Genomic DNA, 23,095 nt, shown 5'->3' with positions numbered 1-23,095 from the left:
ACCACATCGCTGCAGCATTGAGCAGAAGACGAGCCTTAGTGACTACTGACCTCTGCTGGTCATATTCGATTTGACATTGGAGGCCCAGTTGTTCGTGGACGTGTTTCATCCACTTTCTGCATCTCGTCCGCAATACCATTATCGCGGCTGAGCCGGATCGAGTCTGATGCCTACCCAGCTAACTTTTGAGGGAGGGTATGGTACATTTTAGAGTCGTACTCTTACTCAAAATTTCTGCATTAATTTCGATGACAATATACTCAATCCATCCCCACTCATCCGTGATCTTGGCATCCTCCTTGACACTACTCTTTCGTTTGAACCTCACATCAAGCAAATAACCCGGGCAGCATTTTTCCATCTCAAAAATATAGCACGACTCCGCTGCCCGCCTCCTCACCCACACCCGTTCCCGTGAACACACCACCCCTGTCCTTCAAAACCTCCACAGGCTCCCCATTCTTCAACGCATCCAGTTCAAATTTGTTTTAAGTACATTCAAAGCTCTCCATAATTTGGCCCCTCCATATCTCACTAACCTTCTCCACTGACACACTCCATCTCTTTCTGGTTCCAACCTTTTGTCCCTCCACTATAGGACCAAGCTCCGAACCTGGGGAGACAGAGCCTTCTTCCCCATTCACTCCGTACCTGACCTGACCACTCCACTTTCAAAAAAGAACTCAAAACCCATCTGTTCAAAGTCGCTTTTAATGTCTAATGTCTAGTATTAGGAATGTTTAGTTTTGTACTGATTTTATTATTGTAAGGATTTTATGTCTAGGACTTTTTTTGTTTTGCTTTTTGTACTGATTTTATTATTGTCGACATTTTTGTTTTACTTTCTGTGAAGCGTCTTTAAGTACCTTGAAAAGCGCTACACAAGATAAATGTATTATTATTATAATTATTATTATTATTGAACAAACATTTTTTTTATAATGTGTAAAAAGACAATATAAAGAAGCCCAATTAAGACAAAGATCCCGTTCAGACACGTGGTGCAATGTAAAAAGGGAAGGTTGACGATAGGAAACAACGTCATAGAAACACCACGCGTCATATCAGAGACTGACAAAAATGTCAAGAATGTGTCATCTTATTTTACTTTGAAGGTACCGGAAATGTTTGGAAAGTTTTACGTTATCTCCCAAATTCATTAAAGAAAAAAAATATATTGATCGCAAACATTGGCAAAAGCAATGAAGCCACACGACTCCTATCTGAGACTGAAAAAAAGTCATCATGTTACGTACCGGAAGTGTAAGGACTAACTGCATATTGCATGCACGGACTTAACATATGAAGTCCGTTGCGTGGTTGCATGTTATCCTCAAATTCATATGGGGAAAAAAATATTGCAAAATACGTGATTGTAAATTATATCCCCATCACAAGCACGGACGCTTTTAATTGACTTCATTTTTCAAGACAACGTTAACATGAACTACACTTACCAACTCCTGCCCATTGAGCTGTTCATTTTCCCAACACACACACCCAAACGAAGTAGGTTGAAAAAAAGAAGAGAAAATTGTAACAATAACTGTTAACGACTACGTTGATATAAACGAGATGTAAACGCACAGATTTACGATATTGCCCTTAAAGTTTGGACTCTACTTTCCCCAGCCACACTTCTTATAAGATTTTATTTAAATTGAAAGACATTTATTGAAAATGTGATTTCACCCCCCTGTATAACTCATAACATGTTCACCTTTAATTATTAATTTAATACTCAAGTCATCTAATTTACTTTGAAGGTACCGGATGTTAGTCCGTGAGTCACCCCAAAATTCTTCTGGGCAACGCAGGGAGAAAACTTTCCAAAGTCTTTCAAAAAAGAATTAACGTCGACGACCACGACTGTAAGTTTATTTTCTTTTTACAATGGCTCAGCGGTGATTATTTAACTAATAATTTCCACGGTTGCTGCAGCAAAAGGCTTTTTAACGGTCTTGGTTTGTCCTTGGAAACTAAACATCTCCGTTAGAATTTTTTTTCGAGGGGGTCGGGGGCGTGGACAAAACAGCACACTTTGTGTTTCGTGGTACCTTACGGCATTATTAGCGCTCCTCAGACAAGTTAAAACACGCATGTTATTGTTCATCTTGAAGTCAAGCAAGTGCCAAATCCATCATATAATTGTATTGTTCTTGGGATTAGCGGTACTATCTGGACAAACCTGTCGACCATTTTCGAAAGCTGTCTTCGCGCATTTCAGGTAAGCTAGTTGTTGCTAACGTGAAATGGTGGAATTCGTATATTTGCGAAGCATTCATTCTCTCCCACAGGTCTCAGTCCAACTGCTGCTGGTGCTGGGGAAACATCGAGCTGATTGCCTGCAGTGTTTTGATAACATTTCTCTCCCTAGGGAAGCTCGTTTCTGTTTCCACGGCAACGCGGCTTCTGCGTTTGTCCTCGTGTCTGCGAGAAGGCGGAACCACAGAGAAACCACGGCTCCTCGAATCGCGTTCCCTGTGGGAGTCCTGAATGATTCGGAGATGGTAAGGAGAGCTCGGCTGGAGCAGGTAGATTCGATTTTCTTGGAAAATGCCACTGTCGAAAATATAGGTTGCTTGATATTGTGTGATGGGAATTGTTTAGGTTTGCATGACTAGCCGCCGGGTGTAAATAGCATTCTTTATTGTCTGTTTCAGCCATTTCATGACGGAATCTACTACCCCTACAGCAGTGACACCCAGGGGAATCATTCGTCAGCAGGGATCCCATCTCTCTTGAATTCCCCACTCAGCCAGCACTCTGTAAAGGTTCAGTCTGCACTAGGCATGGCTCCGTCCAGTGCGCCACCTACCATTCTGCCATTCAGGTTCCGCCAGCGTAGGGAGAGTGTAGACTGGCGGCGAATTCACGCTGTAGATATTGATTTGGTGATTAGCCAGCTAGATGTGGATGTCCTACAGGAGCACATAAGCACCGTGACCTTCTGCAGTTTGGATGGAGAACGCTGTCAGCGCTGTCAGAGCCCTGTGGACCGAGCTCTGATCAAGATCCTCCAGTTGGCTCAGCTCACAGTCGAATGGCTCCTCCACTGTCAGGAATGTCTCACGCTCAATCTGCAAGCAGCGGAGGAAAGGCTGGCGAGCGCCAACATGCAGCAGGAGCAGCTGTTGGCTCAGTTGAAGAAGCAGGAGGAAAGCATGGTAGAGATGACGGCCGAGCTCAAGAACAGGAGAAAGATTATACGCAAACAGCAATCTCTGTTTGCCCCACAAATGACCAACAGTCAAAAGGTACTGTTGGCATGCCAAATTTGATTTAAAGCCTTTTTTTTAACAGTGTTTTGGTGTATTTAAGGCACACAGACAACTAGCTGCATCATTCCCCCCCTTCTCCTAAAGGCCCAGCTTAGTTAGTTTCTCAGAGACCAAATACTGTAACAGATTTCACCAGAAATGAGAACATAGCTGACACAATTTATTGTGATTGTATTTAAATTGTAAAACCTCCACTGACTGTGTGGGAATGGTTAAAATATGCTTTGTTTTTGGACAGCAAGGGGGTATTCTTACAGCTGGCCAGCAGATGGTGGGTTCAGTTGAGTTTTTAATCCACTTACAAAGGGGTGCCAAGTGGTATTGAATCAGGCTGCCTCGTGTCATTCACAATCAATTACTATACTTAAAATTGCCCCATTAAATTGCTGTGTAATGCATTTGGTATTGAAACAAATGCATGATTAGTACGTAATCTATAGCCAATCACATTCATTTTCCATCAGGATGTTTATATCACAATTTAAATATGCACCAATTTCTTAAATACAGGGCTGCCTCTGACTGAGCTATACCTAGGCAACATATAGTGTGTGTCATGGCAGCATGTGGTTGCTAGGTGTGCACAAGCAGCTCACTAACATTTGCTGCTTAATAATTAATGGAGCAATGCTTCCTGACTTATTGAGAGGCAAGGCAGCCCAAAGAAGAAAATAAAACAATCTTACGCTTTTATTTACACAATAATTAGTATGACATGAGACTATATATACAGTATATATTATGTGAACATTGGAACAATGAGCTAAAGTGTTGGATTTGTAAATTTATTAATATTTTGGATAATTGTAAAATAATTAGAGTATACTTATTAATTTATTTTAATTGTATTACAATTATGTATTTAATGTTATTTGACTGTATTGACCTTTCATTTACTTTTATTTATTTTTGTTGTTGTTTAGTGTATGTGTGTGAGAGTAGGTATGTATATGTTTATTTGAAATGATTGTAATGAATTTGAAAAGTCCCCAGGAAGATTAGCTCCTGAAATGTGCCAGGAGCTAATGGTGCTCTTAATAAACGAAACAAAACTGCACGCCACCAAACAAAAATGTCACAAAAAGTATAAATACTGAAATTGACTTATTCAATGTGAAATATGTGCTTGTTTAATTCAACACAAAGCTGATATACTAGTAGGAAGCCATCACTTATTGGCAACAGATGGATACAAAGGTTAAATCACCTTCTGCCATCTAAAGGAAGAGAATTCAATCATTCTGCCTGTCACTATCGTAATATAGATTGACAAGCAGAGCTAAATAATAATTGTCAACATTTAATTTTCATGCTCCAGAATATATTTACGTTCTATTTGGGTTTATGCACACCTGCTTTTGTTGTTTTAGTGCGCATTTTGTAAAAAGAAGTTCCTCACCGCTTCATTTCTCCAGAGTCACATGCAGCGGCGCCACCCTGATGAGAATGATATGCGTAAGTCCCATCTCAATTACATGCATACCTTTTTTTGCGTGAAACATTGAATACTTACATCATGTGTGCCATCATTTCTTTTTTTTCTTTTTTTTTACCAGTGTTACAATCAAACCATGAGGAGAAATCTCAGATCCAAGCCCTGAAAATGGATATGAACAGTCTGAAGGAGCAGATTGTTCAGCAGCAACAGACATTGGAAGCCAAAACAGTTGAGGTAACAGTGCACAAAACATTGCAGTGTGCTTTATCTAAAATATTTTGTCAGGTCAACAAACTTCCCACACTTTTTTCTTCTCCACAGAATCAAAAGTTGCAGCGACTCATAGAAGAGAGCGAGCTACGTGAGTCAGCTAGCAATATGGCAATTTAGTGGACAAAGGGTGATAATTGTTTTCACATCCAGATTTTAAAAACCTTTTTTGTATGCCACCTTTTCAGAGATGCGAGAAAGCGAGAAGAAATCTCAAATTGAAAGCCTCAAACTGGAGATTAAAAATCTAAAGGATCTTATTCAGAATCAACACATACAAGCAAGATCAGCAGAGGCAAGAAAAAACATGTCATGGATCTTTGTCTCTCCATTCAGCCACTTTTTCATTTGACGTTTTGCAATTCCAGGAGGAAAAGCAGCAGTCCAAGGACAAAGACATGCTAAAAGAAATGCAGAACGAGATGAGCAGATTGCAGCTACAAGCCATTCAAAAGATGGAACATCAACAGAAACAGCAGGTATTTAAAAAAAAAAAATACTATATTTTATATCCTTCATGAGAATGAAGTTGCTTTTTATTGCAAACTAATAAATAAAAAAAACATTGTTTTTGTCTTCCAGGACAAAAAATGGGAGTCCAGGCTGGATAAAATCACAACTCTTCATGAGTCAGAAAAGAATGATGTACAGTACAACATTTTTTATGGAATTCCACAACATTTTAAACTTGTCCTGTGAGAAACTTTCTCCTTTCAGTTGCAGAAAGAGTTGAGCAGATTGCAGTCGGCCATGTTGGAGCAGGAGGAGCACCAGGAGCACAGCAAGAGGCAGCTGCAGGAGATGCGAAGGAAGCTGCAAGAGAAGGAGCAAACCATCCGGGATCAGAGGGAGGAGGTTAGTACAGTTTCACATTCATCAATGTCCACTGTGTGCGAAGGCGGAAGCAGAGTGGAAGCACAGCCCTTGTTCAGGATTTCCTGTATTTGCTGCATGAGCTAAGTGATATGATGATGATACTGTACACTGCATAGAGAGCTTAATCCACAGGAAGTTGATACTTTTCCTGGAGTAGTTCCAGTCAAAAATATATGTATACGCACTACACCGACTACATTATTAAGTGCACAAAATTGTCTAAATCCAAAAGTCCCTCCTGTTTTCTAAGGGATATCAGTAATGTTCATGGTCTAATTAAAATAATAATAAAGCAGGGGTTAAAGTTTTCCGTCGTGGGGACGGATTTCCGTCATTTTGAAAATAAGACAAGGGTGCCCCCCATAAACAAGTTCCCATTTGGACTGCACGTTTGTTGTTTATGATCCCATCACTAAACTGACATTGCTTTCACGCATTGAATTGATTCATTTGGAAATACCACCTTAAAAGTTATTGAAAAAGTATTGAATTTTAATATCTTAGCCATATTAGGAGAAGTTGGCGGAACTGTCTGTCCCTAGAGTGCATGGTGGCATTGGGGACGGGACATGTCGAGAGTCGAGTCCTCCACACACTACGCGGCCAGTTTGAATGTAGGAGGGGAAGGAGGATGTTTTAATCGCTATTCACTGTTTGGAACTTACTCACTGAAGAAAAGGAAAAAGTTTGAACTGTCAGCGTGCTGCGACGTCCTGCAACGGAGGAGCTAGTTGCTAACCCGCTACATGCTAACGTAAGTCAGAGTTCCACCTTCCTTACATATCACGCACCGTTGTACTATTTAAACACCATATTAACAATAAAAATAAAAATAAACTAGCGACTGGAATAAAAGTTCGTTTTGTGGTTGATACGCTTCGTCACCATCGTCATAGCGTAATTAGGTCAAAATTACGGCGCGCGCGTGCATGCATTTTATTATACATTGATACTGTATTTTAATTAAGTCAGCTTGATTGTTATCAAAATGCATCAAATTTATGTTTTTAAATATTAAAAATTTTAATTTTTGCATTCCAATTACCCTCCTAGAGCGGTCGTATACTTGTCACATTTTTCATCCCTGATTAATGCCTAAATATTATTATTTAAGAAGAATCAGTGTGCGCCCTGCAAAATTTGTGTTAATTGACCGCAGTCAGTTTAAACATAAAAAATAAAATTCAGTCAAATGAAAAATATTTTGCTTCAACCCTTGTAATAAAGTCTTTCGCCACTTCCCTGTGTCATTTCCAACCACAAGTTACCCATTAAACTAATAAACATTCACTTTATTCTTTGTATTTTTGGATCTGTACATGTGCCTAGCAATGTTGCTGGTGAGTGGTACTCTGTGTAATAACAGTTTTAACTAGATTCCAAATGACAAATAATGTGTTCATGCCATATTGTGTCATAATGTTTTTATTCTGTTCATCTTGCAGATGCAGAATACAGAATCTTCAAAGCCACCCACTAAAGTACTTAAAGTACCAGGTAAGAGATTCTATTAGGATTACAGTAATTTCTGGCCTATAAGGCGCACCTGACTATAAGATGTGCTAGCTAAATTTGGGGAATACTGAAGTTTGTTGTTTCTTGCGCTTCTTTTATAGTGCGAGCTTGTGATCTGATGGATAAGCCGCACCTTTGTATTAGCCGCAGGGTCGAATGCAAGTGAAAAAAGTAGCGGTTTATAGTCCAGAAATTACTGTATTCCCTCATTAGGAAACCACCAACGTGATCCTGATGCAGTCTCCTTCTCTGTTTTCCCGTATTAGTAAGTGCACCAGCTCCAGAGCCTAAACCAAAGAAAGTTGTACTTGGTGAGTTGTGAACCTGAACTGAAAAATAAACGTGAACTTCCAGAGTGTCTGAGAGCATGGCCTTTGTTGCATGGTGTTTTTTGGAAAGAATACCCACTCTGCTCCTGTCCCACTTTTCTTATAACCCCTATTTTATCTCCTCGACTTCCAATGCCCTATGAACCTCGTGTGCTGCTCCATTAGAGGAGCTCATCTCTGTTCCTCAGCTGGATCCGATACAAGAACTGTCAGAAGAGGAGGAAGGTAATCGAGAACTTGAAAGTCTAGCAGAGTCGGTCCGACTGCATGTTTTTGCATGGATCATCATCGGCATCAGTCTGTTGAGCAGCCGTTTTCTCAGCTTTGTTGTGACTGAGACCATCGTATGTTATGTTCATTTACTGTATTTTGTTTGTTTGTATTTTGTTTTCCCCGACCACCCCAAGACCTTATGTTGTTGTGGTTAAGTCCAATTCAAAGCCACTGAGAGTTACATAAACAGGTTGAGTGGTTTAGATGCACTTGATCACCTTCATTAATTAACAAGTCGTTGGTCGTTTTTGCTTTTATGTCCTTACTTTATTTATTACAGTTACTGCTCCTCCAAGTGTAACGTAGCCTTCCACACTATGTCCAAAAAACAAGTGCTTCTTCTGTCGACTTACACACCTGCAAACTAATGAACAGTTCCTACTTAAATCGGCATGTAACCAGATACAGAGGGGTCAGTCAACTTGCCAACCTACATGCAAGTACCGGTACACAAAATGACCTTTACAATTGTTAATTAATGGGCAGTTCAATCTTTTACAGACTTGAGCAGCATCCACGAGAAGAGGCCAGTGGAGAAAAAGCCTGACCCTATTCCAGAGAAGATACTCAGGGTGTCTGTCAGAAGAACCCCGAACAAGACCGAAATCAAGCAACATCTTGAGCAGGTTGTAATGACGAAGCTGGAGAGTTTGGGAGTGAATCCGGTAAGCTATTGCTCTCTTGCACAACCGTGTACAACCTATTATCGCATACGAGGATGATTAATGGTCTGATGTTACAAAAAGCTTTAATTTCTCTCAGCTGTAGTCAACACATCGTAAGAGCTATGAAAGAACAGCTAGTAAGATTCGATGACTTGGGAAAAAAAACTGTCTCTTCTTTTATTTAATTATCTTTTTATTACATGAAAGGCTAATTATTTTGTAATACTGTCACGGCATTGGCCAATGCCTTTCTTAAGACAGCCAAAGATCGCAGGTGTAGTTGTAATTTTGTTGAGAAGCCTATGATTAAGTCCATAAATCCACGGTGCGGCCCAGTCTCCACGTTCTCCTATCGAAATATGTTGATGTGGCTTCACTGAACTAGATGAACTAAAACTATCCTGGCTGAGCCCCACACAATATGGCTGTCACATAGCCATGCTGAGTTCCTGTCAAAGGCAGGAGCCACTCAGACACTGAAAGGAAGTTGAATTAACAGTAACTCTGTTTAAACATTATTGGCTGTGAGCAGTGGAATTCAGTGCCAATCGTGCCCAATACATGTGATTGCATGACTACGCATTAGGGATAGGCCGATTAACGTCCGGTCCAAGTATCCGTGCCGATATTTGGTATTTTGGCAAAATCGGCATCGACCTTATTAGGAATCTGAAGGCCGTTAAAGTGTAACTAAACAGGAGGCCAGACTCTTGCTCCACCCCTCACTAAGATTTGAAACCAGCACTCAAAAGTGGTGTTGCCTGGAGGACCGTTGGGTTCGAATAGGGAGAGGGTTGGGCCTGGTCTGGCTACCTGTGATTGACAGCAGCAACTGGCTAAGAAGGCGTTTAAGGAGGCGTGTACGAGAATGAGCCAGTGGGTGGCTACTATGTCATGCGGCTCAAGTGACGGAGTGCGTATCGTCTAATGAAATTGTGTTTAACCTTAAGATGGCACCAAACACACGTTTTTTGCCCCAAATTAAGCTTTCAACAAACATGCACTGTAATGTCAAAATAATGACCAGGACATGTAGACAGCATTTGTAGACACCAGTTTATACATTTTATCAGCAAAAAAAAAAAATATCGATTTAGTGTTGAATTACTCTTTAAAGATGGTATCTCACTGAATTGTGAATGCTTGCGAATTTAGTGAAATTGGGGTTTTCATTATGATTTTTAGGATGTTCACGGTTTATACATGTCACAAAGATTTTTCGAACATATTCAGAAACCTTTTACAAACCCTGACGAAAACTCCAATTAGCTACATTTGCAGGCATTCGTCGCTCAGTGAGATACAAGGAACTTTTCATTTATGGATTTATTTTTTTCAACTTCATAAAAAAAATATGCTGACACTGGGAACTCGCTCCACTTTTTATAAAAAAAAATTAATTAAATTAATTATGTTGACATTTTTAAAATCTTTATTTACAAATAGAAAACTTAAGGGAACAATTTACTTGCTTAGTTTTTAATTCCGCTTAACACATGCTGATGACCCTGCAATTTTTGTTCAAATTTTTATTTCAACAAAACTATAAATTTTTTCTTTGTTTAAAATTAAAAGAAAATTTAATTTTTAAACTTTTGACTCTAATATTTTCTCTTTTACTGCAAATGAATATTGGCTATTGGTCTCCTTGACCAATAATATTCGGTATCGGCCTTGAAAAAAACAGCGGTCTATCACTACTACGAATGGCAAACTGTTAACAATTGTTCTGCGTGTGTATGTCATGAGATGCCAGAGATACATTTTACTATTCAATAGCTATATCCTATTTATCCTGCTAATCTGAAAACAGATGTGCAGGAGGGTGGCACCCTTGCACCCTCCATTAATGAGATGCAAATCTACTTTGAGACACACTTTCATTCCATGTTTGTTTACGTTCGTTCACATTTTTTCTTTTTGTTGTTGTTGGTTTCTCCTACTGTCTCTGCACGTTTGGAAAAACAGCTTTTTAATATGTTACCGCCACCAGATGGACAAATGTGGAAATTAATGAATGAATGAAATGCCTTTCGTACAAGTTTGAACACCCGTAATAAACATGCATGGAAAACAACAGCTTATTTGTACAGTGCTGAAAGTCATTTACATATTTTTACAACGACCATAGAATTAGCAGCGACTTAAGGTGGCTCGGTAATAATAAAACACATCAAAGTGCCTAAACAGGGGTGTGTTGATTTTCATCCTTGCATATTCTCTGTACCACTATTCTCAGGATCAAAGAAAACTGACGACCAAAGGCCTCAGGACCATTCTTGCTAACTTACACACAAAGCAACAAAGCCTTGCAAAGAAGTTGCCTGACTATTGGCGCCATCGTGTGGACATAACTAACACTTTGGAGCAGAAGCTGGGCATGAAGAGGAAGGACAGCAATCTCCAGTCTCCAGACAAATCCAAACACTCCATTCAGGGTACGATCAATTCATTGCGCAAGCCTCTTAGTAAATGACGTCATCTGGCTTAAGTCAGTTATCTTATTAGCAGTCACAGTCACACTTATTAGTCAGTCTGTGGAAGATTGGTTCTGCCACACACACAAATTAAAGTCCCAAAGCTGCTTTTAAGGGCGGATGTCATCTGTGTTCCTCTTCTGTGTAGTGTTACGGACGCGCCCTCGGTCCAGCAGTCTCCCCTCCAGGGCTTCTTCGCAGGGCATCTCTGAAGCTGTGTGCCGACAAGCCAAGACGCCCCAACCAGCACCAAGAGTCAAGACCACCATCCAACCAAAGACGTCTACACCCAGCCACAAAGCTGCTCAGAAAGAACACATTCCCAAGTAAATCAAATTCTTAGGACGGAAAGCTCCAAATGAGCATCTTGTAATCAATTAACAACTTTTATCTAAATGAGTATGTTTCAGGGTTATTATAGTTTTGGAATTTTTCATTTTAGTTGGTTTTTATTTTGTTTGTTTTTTTAAATTTAGTTAGTTTTGATTAGTTTTCAGGGTGGTTCTGTTAGTTTTTATTAGTTTTAGTTATTTCATAAATGTTTAGTTTAGTTTTAGTTGTTTTTTTATGTGTATTACTTGTGCGCAATATTTACAAAACACCATGGGAGCGACATCATCTGAAGGTGCATTTCTATTGGCTGCTGCTAGATGAAGTCACTTTTGTGTGGCACACTTTCAAACGTCCTTATTCCGGTTATTATCAAAATAAATCTACTTAAATCACATTTAAAATCATCCCCAAAGGCGCATGCATTAAATTAATTACCAAAGACTAAAACAAATGACATTTTTGCTATAATTATAGTTAGTTTTAGTTATTTTTGTAAACATAAAATGTAGTTTCAGTTAGTTTTCGATTTTTTTAAAAGCATTTTCGTTTTCATTTTATTGTGTTAAGGAAATATATATATTTAAATTTTTGTTAGTTTTAGTTAACTAAAATGACTTTGGTATGTTTATAGTAAATATATATAATTAAAGTTTTAGTTAAAATGACAAATGTTCACCTGAGTGTTAAATTTAAAAGAGACTTTGCTTCTGCCTTAGAACGCCGCCCTTCAGTTTTTTTGTGGATCCAGAAGACGAGGATACAGACATGGAGGACACTGAGCCTCCTCAACACCAATGGGGAAAAACTTCACAAGGCAGAATCAATAAGGAAGAAGCAGTTCAAATCAGTTCAAGAAAATCTAATTTGATCCAGGCCAAGCCGGCTCCAGCTGGGCCGTCATACTTCAAAAGCCAGCTCGCTGGTGACATGACCAAGACGGCCATCATCAAATTAGAGAATGACAACGAGGATGAGGACTATGAGGATGATTTCTCAGATGTCAGTGAGCTGCAGGAGATTGACTCTCGACAGCTCCAGAGTTTCAAAGACCAGAATGGCAACGTACAAAAGACAAACTTTGGTAAAGGTAAGCTGGACAAGTAGCGGTACTGTAACTTAAAAAAAATCCAAATGACATTTTTGTGTGAAATGTAAATAAAAATACATTCATTCATTTTCCAAACTGCTATGATTTGTAATTCCTTTTCAGCTTATATACAGTTCAATACAAAGAAAAGTTGTTGTTATTGCTACATTTTTGTCATTTGTGGCATTGTCCTTTCTTTTTTTTAGAAAAAAAAGTCAGTGACCTGGCAAGGAAAATTGAAAGTCTGGCTGCACATAAGCTGTCCAAAAAACCAGTAGGGGGAGTGAGCATCTTGCCAGTGACCAATGATGAGGTTCAGGAATTCTTGGTGAGGTTGACGTGAACGGTAAGCAATTTTGGATATTTTAGGATTTTCAGAGTTAATGTTGGAATATGTGGACAGTCGTCAGATCTGGAGGAGAGCAGTGAAGACGACAATTCTTCCTTTGAGGACAAACAAGGAAAGTCGAAACCGCTTCACATGTCGAGGAGCCAGGACTCAGTTAACACTAGCGTGTGGGACTCCTCCACAGGGAAAGACACTTCCATGGGAAAAGCTCCCAGATCAGGTCGGTGCCTCGCCTGCGTGCCTCAGTGGCTCCCTAGCCCTTAGTGAGGAAACTCACAATGAACATTATTATTCAATACATTTGTATATTGGCAGCAATGGCATAGTGGTTAGCTCTGCTTCACTCTCAAGAGGTCCAGGCCTCTCAATTTGCGTAGTTTTTTTCTTGATACTCCAGCTTCTACCACAGTCCAAAAAACATGCATTTACAAATAATTTGTCTATGAGCATGACTGTGATTGTGACAGAACGTTACGTGGCCAAACCCGCAAAGCAGGTGAGCGAGCTTTCTGTGTGTGGCGAGTTAACTAGCGCATCGAGCTGATGTCACGATGGCTTGAAGCCAAACTTGTTAATGTTTTGTTTTCTTTATGGCTGGTGCCTTTGGACAAAAGTTTAATGCACGCATGTTTTACACATGTGGAGAAAATTGTTGCTACCCCTCTCTTAATGAAAGAAAAACTCACAGTGCTCACAGAAATAACTTTATTTTGACAAAAATAACAAATGAAATTTAAATTATGGTTTAACGGAATTATTTATTTATTTATTTATTTTTAACAGTCATGAAAGAGGCCTGGACAAAAATGACTTTTGTAACTTTCAATGAGAATTCTGCACTTAGCAGGTATTTTGGCTCCTTCTTCATCAGCAAACTGCTCCAGTTGTCTCAAGTTTACCTAACAGCTGCTTTCTTCAGACAGCAGGATCTCCAATCAGCTTTTTTCATCTCCTTCCGCCCATGTTCAATCAGATTTACAGTGCTGCTCAAAAGTTTGTGAACCTCTTGAGAAATTTGGATTTTCCAATTGTTTCAACATGATTTTGTTGTTCAATCTGAACCATTACATTTTATATGAAGTATCAGGTTAAGGTTTAGCATTTCAATGCATTGTTCTTTAAAAAATAAATAAATTGTGTAGTCAAAACTAAATTGAAAAGAATACTTGGTCAATTCGTGTAGGTGCAAAAGTAAGTGAACCCTGAGCTGCTTTGCTTAAAACAAGCAGTCAAGTAGGATCAGGTAGGACAAATTGGTAGCTAAACTAACCACTGAAATGGACCAATGAAATGAGAGGTTTAGCAAAGAAATTGTGCACCACTGACGGAAAGAGACAAAACCACATCACTTTAAATTTTACCCAGGTGAACCCATACTGGTCAGTCATGCTGAGAGGAAGAGAAATGGGGAAAGCTATAAAGTCATAAAAAAAAAAATGTTTGCTTCATCACTCCACTGTGAAGCCCAGCATCTGCAACTAGAAAACACTGAAAATTACTACAATCCTGCCTAAGTGGATGACCTTCTAAAATATTAGCAAGAACCACAAGACAAATGATAATTCAGGTAAAAAGCCAACTCGAACATCACATCAAGGCATTTGCAGACCTCTTTTGCTGCATCTGGGACACATGTGCATGCTTTAACAATCAGAAGAAAAGTCAATTGACAAAGCTTTAATGAAAGGCTTGCTTGGTAGAAGCCTCTGCTCACAAAAAAAGATCAAAGCTGCCCATCCCAACTTTGCCTGGACAACAGTGAAGCTTTTTGGAAGTCCCTTCTGTGGACAAATGAATCCAAAATTGAACTATTTGGTCACAACTGCGTAAAGCAGTCATGTTTGGTGAAAAGTCAACACTGCATGCCAGCAAAAGAACCTTCACCCTACAGTGACACATGGGGGTGAGATTGTTAAATTCTGGGCTGGCTTTTCATCCTCAGGACCCGGACAACTCCACATAAGCCAGGGAATCATGAATTCAGAGGAATATTGTGAAATCCTGGAGACTAACCTGAAGCCGTCCTTTGTGAAGTTACAGCCTGGTAGAAGATAGATCATGCAACGTGACAATAATCCAAAGCATTCCAGCAATACAACCCAGAAATGTCTGTAGAACAACAAAATTCATGTTCTGGATGTACTCTTCTTTCAAAATACTGTGGCGGGGCCTCAAAGGGGCAGTTTATGCTAGACGCCCATCCAACTTCTCTCAATTGGCTGCATTTTGCAAGGAAGAGTGGCAAAAATCCCCCAAAGTAGATGATAAGTCACTAAAGAAAGTGTTTGGATGAAGTTCTCATTGCAAAAGGAGGTGCAATGTCTGATTAAGTGAGAGGTTCACATACTTTTGCACCAATAAAAAGAATTTGTTTTTCTTAAATCAACCGATTTTGTTCAAGAATGAATGACAATATTATCATTCTTTTTGTTCAAGTCCATTTTCAATGGCAGCATTGTAAATTGGGGTATGACTAAACATTTAATAAGGTTATTTTAATATTTTATCCCAAAAATCTGACCATGCCTTCACAAACTTTTGAGCAGCACTGTATATCAGGTCTAATAGAAGGCCACTTCAGAATAGACCCATGTTTTGCTCTTAGCCATTCCTATGTGTTTTGGCTCCTTATCCTATTGCAAGAGCCATGACGTGCGATTGAGACCAAGCTTTCTGACACTGGGTAGCTCATTCACTCTAGAATACCTTAATAGTCTTGAGATTTCATTGTACCCGGCACTGATTCATCCTATGCTAGATGTAGCAAAGCAGCCCCAGAACATAACAGAGTGTTAGATTAGGCCTCTTAATGATTAGATAGGTGACTTGAGCTCGGCCGCTGTGTTGCTGTGATTTGTCCTGGCCTGGCGCCTCTCTATCTATCTGCACTCTGGCGCATTTATCCAGCAGAATCCAGTTAAGACCACCAGGTCAGACATTGGCTAGGCAGGGCCAGCCCCCGTGGGGGTGGACGGCCGAGGTAGTATAAGAGTAGCAACCATTTTGAGTGGGGCAAGCCTTCTTCCGCGTTCAGCAGATAAGGCTCCATTGCTGTATACACAATCTTTCTGGCATCCAGTAAATAGTTCAACTGAGAATGTGCAGTCTCCTGGTTGATATTATTAGTATAGCAAGCATTCAAGATAAAAGAACCGGTGAAAGTTCCCATCCGAACTTTACAAGTTCAGCCATGTTTCGCCATAGAGACTGTGTTCTTTTCTTGGTGTGCTTCAAATTTGCATCTGTTAGCGTAGAGCTGATGTGCCTTGCCAAAAGTTTCCAGTTTTGTCTTCTCCTAGAAGCTTTGTGGCTTGTCAACATGCAGTTAGGCAAATTGCAGTTTCACTATTTATTATTTATTTATTCATCTTAAATTTCGGATTATGTGCAACTGTAATCACAAGAACATCACGTTGCTTGGAGATGATCTTATAGCCTTTACTTGCAACATGCTTGCTGATCATTTTCTAATCAAATCTAATCTAAAAAAATCTAATCCCTAGAGAGAACTTGCTCCTTCACTTTCTCTGGTCCATGTTTAGTATAGTATACACCATGTCACCAAACAGCACAGTGACTACTTGTTACCCTTTAAATAGGCCAATTGACTTCTTACAAGTTTGAAGACAACTGTGATGGTAATTAGAGGACACACCTTTGCTGAACATGTCTCTTTTCTAGGGGTACCATCATTTTTGTCCAGTCCGGTTTCATGACTTTGTTTTTTAAATAATACAGTTGAGCCACAATTCAGAAGCAATGTCAGATTTTCATTTCATTTTGATTTATTATTACTTTGTTATTTCTGTGAGGGTTCTGACATTTATCTAAATAATATCTGTGCTGGCAAGAAGTGCTTTCACGTGTTTTGGCGAATGCTGAAGTTGGTTGCTCCATATTCCGGTTTCTGGTGGTTTTGGTGGGGCTGGAACTAAGGAGCCCCAAAGAGAACATGAATAAAATGTTTTGCAACTATAAATGTTCATACAATGTACTTCGGTGTCAGTTTTGCCCACTTGTCAGGCTATAAATAAGCAACAATGGATCATAGGAGAGGGTGATAGATTCTTACTTTGAGAACTGCCCAAAATTTATGTGCATGTGTATAGTATGTATCTAACAAGTACCGTATGTTTTGAGTTTTTTGGTCATGTCTGTGATGTCCGTTTTTTGTGTGTTGTGCCAGAATTATATTTGTTTAGTCCTTGGTTTAGCTTGTCTGTCAGATTGTTTTTTTGTTTTTGTTTTGGTTTCTCGAGGTCTGGTCTGTTGGTTGTTGGTTTGTGACGTTTGTCTTTTGTGTTATGAAAAAAAAACAAAGATAATCTGTTCAAATAAAAAACATTAAAAACAAATCACCAAACTGACTCGGAAGTCCATTAACATTAAATGAATTAAAGTTTTCTGAGATCTCGTTACAGTTTTGCGTTATCTTGCAAATGTTGGTTTGGGGTGTCTCCTGAGAGGCTCGCTAATGGAACGGATTTCAATTCATTTCAGTGGGGAAAATCTATTTCATGTAGGAGAAAATTCACTGAAATAAAATGTTGGTAACAGAACAAATTAATCTTGTAGGTCAAGGTCCCATGCCTTACGGATCTTTATTAGAAATGTGCAAATGTTTTTACCCAAACTACAGGGGGAAAAAACTTGCAATGAACAAAAGCGTGTAAAATGTTCATGAGTGCAATTTAAAAGACTATATTCCCCTGTCAAATTCTTACTTTTCATGATGTGCTGTTGTTTTGTGTTTGTTAGGTTTGACTGAAGCTGGAACAGGAAGCACCTTGAAGAGCAGTCTGTGTTACACCAGTGACATCTGTGACTTAGAGGATTTTAACATTTAGCACAAATGACAGTCCTGCTCATCAGACAGTGGTAAAGCTTTTGGTAAATTGCAGAACAGCAGACAACAACACCGCCGATCAGACAAAACCTACAACCTCAAGTCCATATACGGAAAACTGACTCCACTCATCTAAACCGTATATGTTAGCATAGCTTAGCATTTTCAATATTACCTCATCTCTGTGCCAACTGTTTTGCACACGTTTTCAAATGTGCTTTTTTAAAAAAAAAAAAATTAAAAATCATATATCGTATACACATTCAGTGCTGAACAAAATTATTAGACCACGTGTCATAAAAACAAGAAAACAAATATAGAATAGAAAAACATGTTTATGTTTACAATGAAAACTATTATTTGTTTTACTATTTTGAACAAGAATGTGTAATTTCGTGACGTGCATCCGCTAAAACTATTCTTCATCAAAAAGAAAATATACTGTATGGACATCCTTAAGATAGATACAGTACAGCCTCATCAATGTTGTTGCATAAAAGGAATACCAATGTCAAAATTGACATCGGATTTTAGCACTTTCCTGTAACTGCTTTTGAATTTTGGACTTTTAATTACAGTATGTGAACCATATTGAGTTAAGTTGTTAATGATAAGATCTATAAATTAGTGATTCTATTATTATTTTTTATTTTTTTCAGGAAAGCTCAGTATTCATTCGATTTGACATCATCATTGCTCTCTTTTTTTTTTTTTTATGATCCCTTGGTGTTATTCATGGGATTTTACAGTAATATGGGCTTCTGCATACTGATATGTAAAGCATGACAAAAAGTATTTAGGGCAGCTATTGTATAGTATAACCCATACATGGGCCATTGGTGGTCTTATAAATTTGTTTAGCACTTTGTGTGTCGTCACTTGTTTATAATTCTTTGTTAAATTAAGCCTTGATGTACTATATTTTTCTATAGAGAAGTATTTTACAAGCAATAGAACATTTATTGATTGAGGAATACATTAAACCTCTTACAAAAACCATCACAAGATTTTGCTGTTGTTTTTCATGTACGTTCCATGTGCCATATTTTAGTGGTGGAAAGGCTAAGTGTCTTCCATTCTATGACCGTATGTTGCTCATGTCTATGCAGGTGGCCTTCCAACAGCTGACCAAACTGCAATCTACATTTTCTAACAAAAGTTCAATGTTGCAAAGCAGCTTGTGTTCTGGAAGGAATTCTCACAATTTGAGCAAGAAGTTTAACTTCTTTTATAGAGCACTTATAAAGCCAACCAACCGTAGCTGAATCTAGTGTTGTACATGAATTAATTATATGCCAAACATAAAACACATTTAATAATCATGATAAGAACAATAGATAAAAGTATTCCTTTGTAAGAAAAACAAAAATGTCATCTATAAAGCATCATATAAGTCAATGACATCAGCGCCATCTGTGTGTCTTTTGTGTCATTATGCTCCCCCCATGGATACTTGATACAAATAAATCCATAACTGTGCCTTTAAAATACAAGGAAGATTTGTTATGGCCCTCCTAAACCACAAAGTGGCGCCATTAATACATCCCATGAAGTGTCAATACAGATCTGTTGCTGTTACTTAAAAAAAAAAAAAAAGGTCTACTAACAACTTCCACTATAATGAAAATTATCTTGATGAATTGGGATTTACAGAGTGGCGTGGATGTATTAGGGCTGTAACTATCAAATATTTATAGAATTGATTTGTTGTACATTTATTATTCCATCAAATAATTGAATCAAATTTTATTTTGCATTGAAGTCTTCCAAAACCATTTCCCCACAAATAATGTTTATTAGCCAATTATTATTTTTATTCGGTATTGTTTAGCGATTAAAAAACAAAAAGTAATTTCACACAAAAGGAATTGATTTGTACTCGCCAACCTTTTTGAAAGTGATTCAGTTACAGTACTGGTTCGGTCATTGTTTTCCTAAGTAAAAGCAGATTTTTGTAAACAAAAGATCATTTGTCTGCTACACTCACAGTATGTTAGAAGGAGTGTCAAAATGTGTGCATTTATTTTGAGTTCATTTAAAGTTCCTTTAATGCCACGAAAAACATTTTAACACGCGATTAATGACCGCCCCTTACTTGTAAAGCCTGTACTGGGAAAATTCCAGTTGCAACGCAGTAGACACGTCAAAATTTAGCAGTAATAAATTTAATAATAATGCCTATATATGTTACAGAGCCCCTCTGGTGCTAGGGTGTGAAAACCCTTTTTTTTCTTTCTTTTTTTTTATAGCAGTTTAGTAAACTACCCACAGTTTAGCACGTAAATAACAAACAAAGAAGAACACTCAAAAAAATAGATACAAATTTGATTTATTTGAAAACTGGAGTAGTGTTGAGTGTGAAACAGGAGAGAAACTCCATGATGTTTTGATTTTGTGGAAATGAGAGCAGGTTAAAATCAGTGGTTTTTTTTATATTGACGACAACGAGGAAACCAGCGTTTTCACCAATGCAAAACTGAAAACACTGCCATCTTCAGGCCGGAAAATGCAATTGCGCGTTAGGTTAGATAATATAGGCTAAAGGATCGCAACGGTTTAGCCAACTCCAGCGTCGCTGCTCATTTGAGTTATCCATCGTTTGCAGAGTACATAGCTAATCCTCACATCAAATTTATCAATTTCTCCCGTCAGACGAAGCGCTTGTGGAAGCTAAACTGAATACTGAATAGTTTTGTCAATATTGGAGGATCTATGGCAAGAGCCAAAGTGCTTCACGGCTCGTGTGCGCTACCATTACATGTTAGCATTAGTAGCTTGTTGCCTGAGCTAAAACAAATGTTACAATTTGACAGTGTGCTGGCTGCTGCAGGGGTTCCTGTCCCGACCAATCGGTTTTGGTCGGTGCGGTATACAAAAATAATCACCTTGTAGTTCTTCTTTTATTCACTTTATGGCAATTTTAGCAAAGAGAGCTATTAAACAGTATCCATGTAATGCATGAAGCACTCTGGCTCTCTCCATAGATCCTCCTATACACAGTATACGCGAAGTGCGCATCTGGGCAGCGCGGTGCATTATGGGTAGGCCGGCTAGTAGCCTGCTACCAACTTGTCATTGAAAACTAATGGAAATTTCTCCAAACGTATTTATCAAGAAGACTGGCCAATACCTCTGTGGTTGTTTGCCAATACAAGTCAGTTGCTCAGACAAAGTCGTCCCTGCTGAAGGTGCCGGTCGTCTTTGTTGGTGCTCTGCTCGGTTGACTCCTCCCCTCATAAAAGAGCGGTGGCCTCAGAGTGACCCTGGACGAGGTGGGTGGGAGCATATAAGTCTTTCGGGTGCGGGCAGTGGCGTAGGTGGCTGGTCTCCGGGGTCGCTTCGAGGAACTGTACAGGAGCAGAATTGAGAAATTATATCAGCAAAAAGCCTTTTCAAATGGAAAATTTTAGCAAAAGTGTTTCTTTTTTTTTACCCCGACGGAAGACCTTCTTTTCCAGAGAAATAAACCAGCACAGTCCCACCGGAGAGCAAAAGGATGGAGCCCCCCCAGCCAATGAAAACTGCAGCTCCGAGCTCAAATCTGAATATTGACATAAATACAGTACATTGTGGTTGATCCCCCGCCCACCACGAATACATCTCGTCAGACAAACCATACTCACTTTTGTGCCCTGAAATTTGGGTCGAGGAATTCTGTGATGACTCTGTTGGCCCACCAGGAGTAAGTGATCATACCACAGAAGCCTAGCACAAAAATAGCCCATTCTTCTGAAATCCAGTGTGTCATTTGTAAAGCTCGGTACACATTCACAGTTTGCCAAAAGTCAGGTTTACCTGAGACGAGGTAGGTTATTCCACCCGCAAAGGTCACCCTGGCATTTGCAATCTCTGATCCGCCTATTTTGGTGCACTTCATGCCAATGAGAGTGAGAACGCCACCAAAGAAGCCAGTGATGACCGCGCAGACTGCTAATGCTCGACAGGCATGCAGGAACGCTGCAAGGAAATGTCAAAGGCAGCATGAAAATTGGAGCCAAACATTTGGTAGGTAGGTTCTATGTGATGTCCTGTCCGGGTCGTACCAGGCAGGGCCAGCATGGATGGGTAGTCTTTGCAGTCGGACACCCCTGTGGTGTCTGAGATGCAGTCCCTCCACAGGTTGGAGTAGTAGTTGGAGGTGGTCAGCACGATGCTGCCCACCTCAGAGAAGGTCCAGTACTCTGTGGGAAGGGTGGAGCACACCAGGATCCAGCCGCAAAGGCAGGACACCAAGCAGCCGATTTCCGCGTACATCACCACTGTCCTGTACTCCATGGTGAGTGGCAATCCTTAAAGAGAACACGAACGCCGAACTTTCCCTCTGTAACCTTCCGATCACACTGCTGATCTACAGCTTTGGCTGCAGTTTGCTTTGCATCTTATCTTTTTGGACAGTTTTGCCTTGTCAGCATTCTTCACTTTTCCCAGTGCACAGGTGTACAAATGAGGGCTACTTAAGTCATCTTTTGTTTGCCTGCATGTGGGACTTGTGAGACAAACTGGACTAACCAGAGTAAGGAGGCTGCTCTCACGCTTTGGGAGGTTGAAGCCGCACATCCGTTTTCAACCACTTGTGAGCTGTAGCCTAATCTCTGCTGACTTTGGACGACAAGTCAATCATTTAAGCATCGGCGCTTTTCTTCCTCCAAAGTATTCAAAGGGCTTTTAAAACGTCTCCTGCTGCTGCGTTAGGAGCAACTGAGGCTTCTGTGTCTTGTTCAGAAGCACTTTAAGGTTAAAAAGGTTCACGTTCCGCTGATTGTCACACGTCTGTGGGGCTCGGCATCGTACCCGCAACTTTTGTTGGGAGAAGACTTATCAATGACAGTCTGAGCCATGCCACAGACACTATTTTTGTTACTGAACTGAAAACATAGCACAGTAAGTTAAGAAATTAGTGTTTGGTAGATTGTCAATATGTGTTGTTTTGTCTATAATCAATACTATACAATCCACTGTATACCACACAAGAGTCAAGAGCAAAATAAGCTATCCTCCAAATGTACCACCTGGCCTTTAAAAGCTCAGTGTGTAGAATTTAGTGCCATCTAGTGGTGAAATTGTATGTGAAAATTGAATGTTGTAAATTGTCACAATGATTGTCCGAAAGGAAAAATGAACAAATGAAAACAAAACAAACAAACGAATAGAATGCAACAACCTAAATTCGAAGCGCGTGCATTTGGAAGCACCCGCACTACGGTGCCTCAGAGAGACCACACTTAGGCAAGCCAACCACCAATTACTATGTTCGCCAAGTTCTTCTCGTTTGGGTATCCATAGCAGGAAGATGGCGGCTAAATATGTTTGCCTCCTGTGCGGCGCGGCATGACCAATGTAATATAATCAGAATGAG

At 39.5% G+C, this 23,095-nt stretch overlaps 2 protein-coding genes across 8 annotated transcripts; one reads left to right on the top strand and one right to left on the bottom strand.

The window, feature by feature from the left end:
- The first annotated feature begins 1,775 nt into the window (after nucleotides 1-1,775).
- On the top strand, nucleotides 1,776-18,736 carry dzip1 (DAZ interacting zinc finger protein 1). Of its 7 annotated transcripts, XM_077549905.1 has the most exons (21): nucleotides 1,789-1,871; nucleotides 2,170-2,227; nucleotides 2,378-2,534; nucleotides 2,664-3,257; nucleotides 4,652-4,736; nucleotides 4,838-4,953; nucleotides 5,041-5,080; nucleotides 5,178-5,284; nucleotides 5,358-5,468; nucleotides 5,572-5,634; nucleotides 5,707-5,844; nucleotides 7,311-7,362; nucleotides 7,647-7,691; nucleotides 7,875-7,934; nucleotides 8,484-8,647; nucleotides 10,887-11,085; nucleotides 11,273-11,450; nucleotides 12,174-12,544; nucleotides 12,751-12,872; nucleotides 12,948-13,113; nucleotides 17,652-18,736. In XM_077549905.1, exons 3-21 carry the CDS (start codon nucleotides 2,508-2,510, stop codon nucleotides 17,738-17,740), a joined length of 2,727 nt encoding a protein of 908 aa, XP_077406031.1. In that variant the 5' UTR covers nucleotides 1,789-1,871; nucleotides 2,170-2,227; nucleotides 2,378-2,507; the 3' UTR covers nucleotides 17,741-18,736. The 7 variants fall into 7 exon arrangements, with proteins under 7 accessions (XP_077406040.1, XP_077406031.1, XP_077406005.1 ...); XM_077549914.1 differs by lacking the exon at nucleotides 2,170-2,227 and having other exon boundaries at nucleotides 1,776-1,871; nucleotides 2,378-2,510; XM_077549879.1 differs by lacking the exon at nucleotides 1,789-1,871 and having other exon boundaries at nucleotides 1,893-2,227; nucleotides 2,378-2,510.
- cldn10d (claudin 10d) lies at nucleotides 4,582-22,067 on the bottom strand. The gene is made up of 6 exons (XM_077549941.1): nucleotides 21,783-22,067; nucleotides 21,535-21,696; nucleotides 21,363-21,444; nucleotides 21,173-21,280; nucleotides 20,870-21,086; nucleotides 4,582-5,802 (listed from the first exon to the last, which is right to left on the bottom strand). Exons 1-5 carry the CDS (start codon nucleotides 22,012-22,014, stop codon nucleotides 20,903-20,905), a joined length of 768 nt encoding a protein of 255 aa, XP_077406067.1. The 5' UTR covers nucleotides 22,015-22,067; the 3' UTR covers nucleotides 4,582-5,802; nucleotides 20,870-20,902.
- Between the last annotated feature and the right edge of the window lie 1,028 nt (nucleotides 22,068-23,095).

This window comes from Vanacampus margaritifer, chromosome 1, assembly GCF_051991255.1.
Source record: "Vanacampus margaritifer isolate UIUO_Vmar chromosome 1, RoL_Vmar_1.0, whole genome shotgun sequence".
In the NCBI taxonomy this organism is placed as follows: domain Eukaryota; kingdom Metazoa; phylum Chordata; class Actinopteri; order Syngnathiformes; family Syngnathidae; genus Vanacampus; species Vanacampus margaritifer.
The sequence above is the reverse complement of the archived record's forward strand: the minus strand, read 5'-3'. Positions and strand labels throughout refer to the sequence as shown.

What these genes read in the sequence shown, in the direction of transcription:
- dzip1 (XM_077549869.1), top strand. Translation starts at nt 2,100, where the DNA reads ATGTTATTGTTCATCTTGAAGTCAAGCAAGTGCCAAATCCATCATATA. An exon ending in AAATGACCAACAGTCAAAAG is followed by an intron (nt 3,258 to 4,651) that starts GTACTGTTGGCA and finishes TTGTTGTTTTAG; the next exon opens with TGCGCATTTTGTAAAAAGAA. An exon ending in AACATCAACAGAAACAGCAG is followed by an intron (nt 5,469 to 5,571) that starts GTATTTAAAAAA and finishes TTTGTCTTCCAG; the next exon opens with GACAAAAAATGGGAGTCCAG.
- cldn10d (XM_077549941.1), bottom strand. Translation starts at nt 22,014, where the DNA reads ATGGAGTACAGGACAGTGGTGATGTACGCGGAAATCGGCTGCTTGGTG. An exon ending in AATAACCTACCTCGTCTCAG is followed by an intron (nt 21,445 to 21,534) that starts GTAAACCTGACT and finishes TTTTTGTGCTAG; the next exon opens with GCTTCTGTGGTATGATCACT. An exon ending in AAAGAAGGTCTTCCGTCGGG is followed by an intron (nt 21,087 to 21,172) that starts GTAAAAAAAAAG and finishes GCTCCTGTACAG; the next exon opens with TTCCTCGAAGCGACCCCGGA.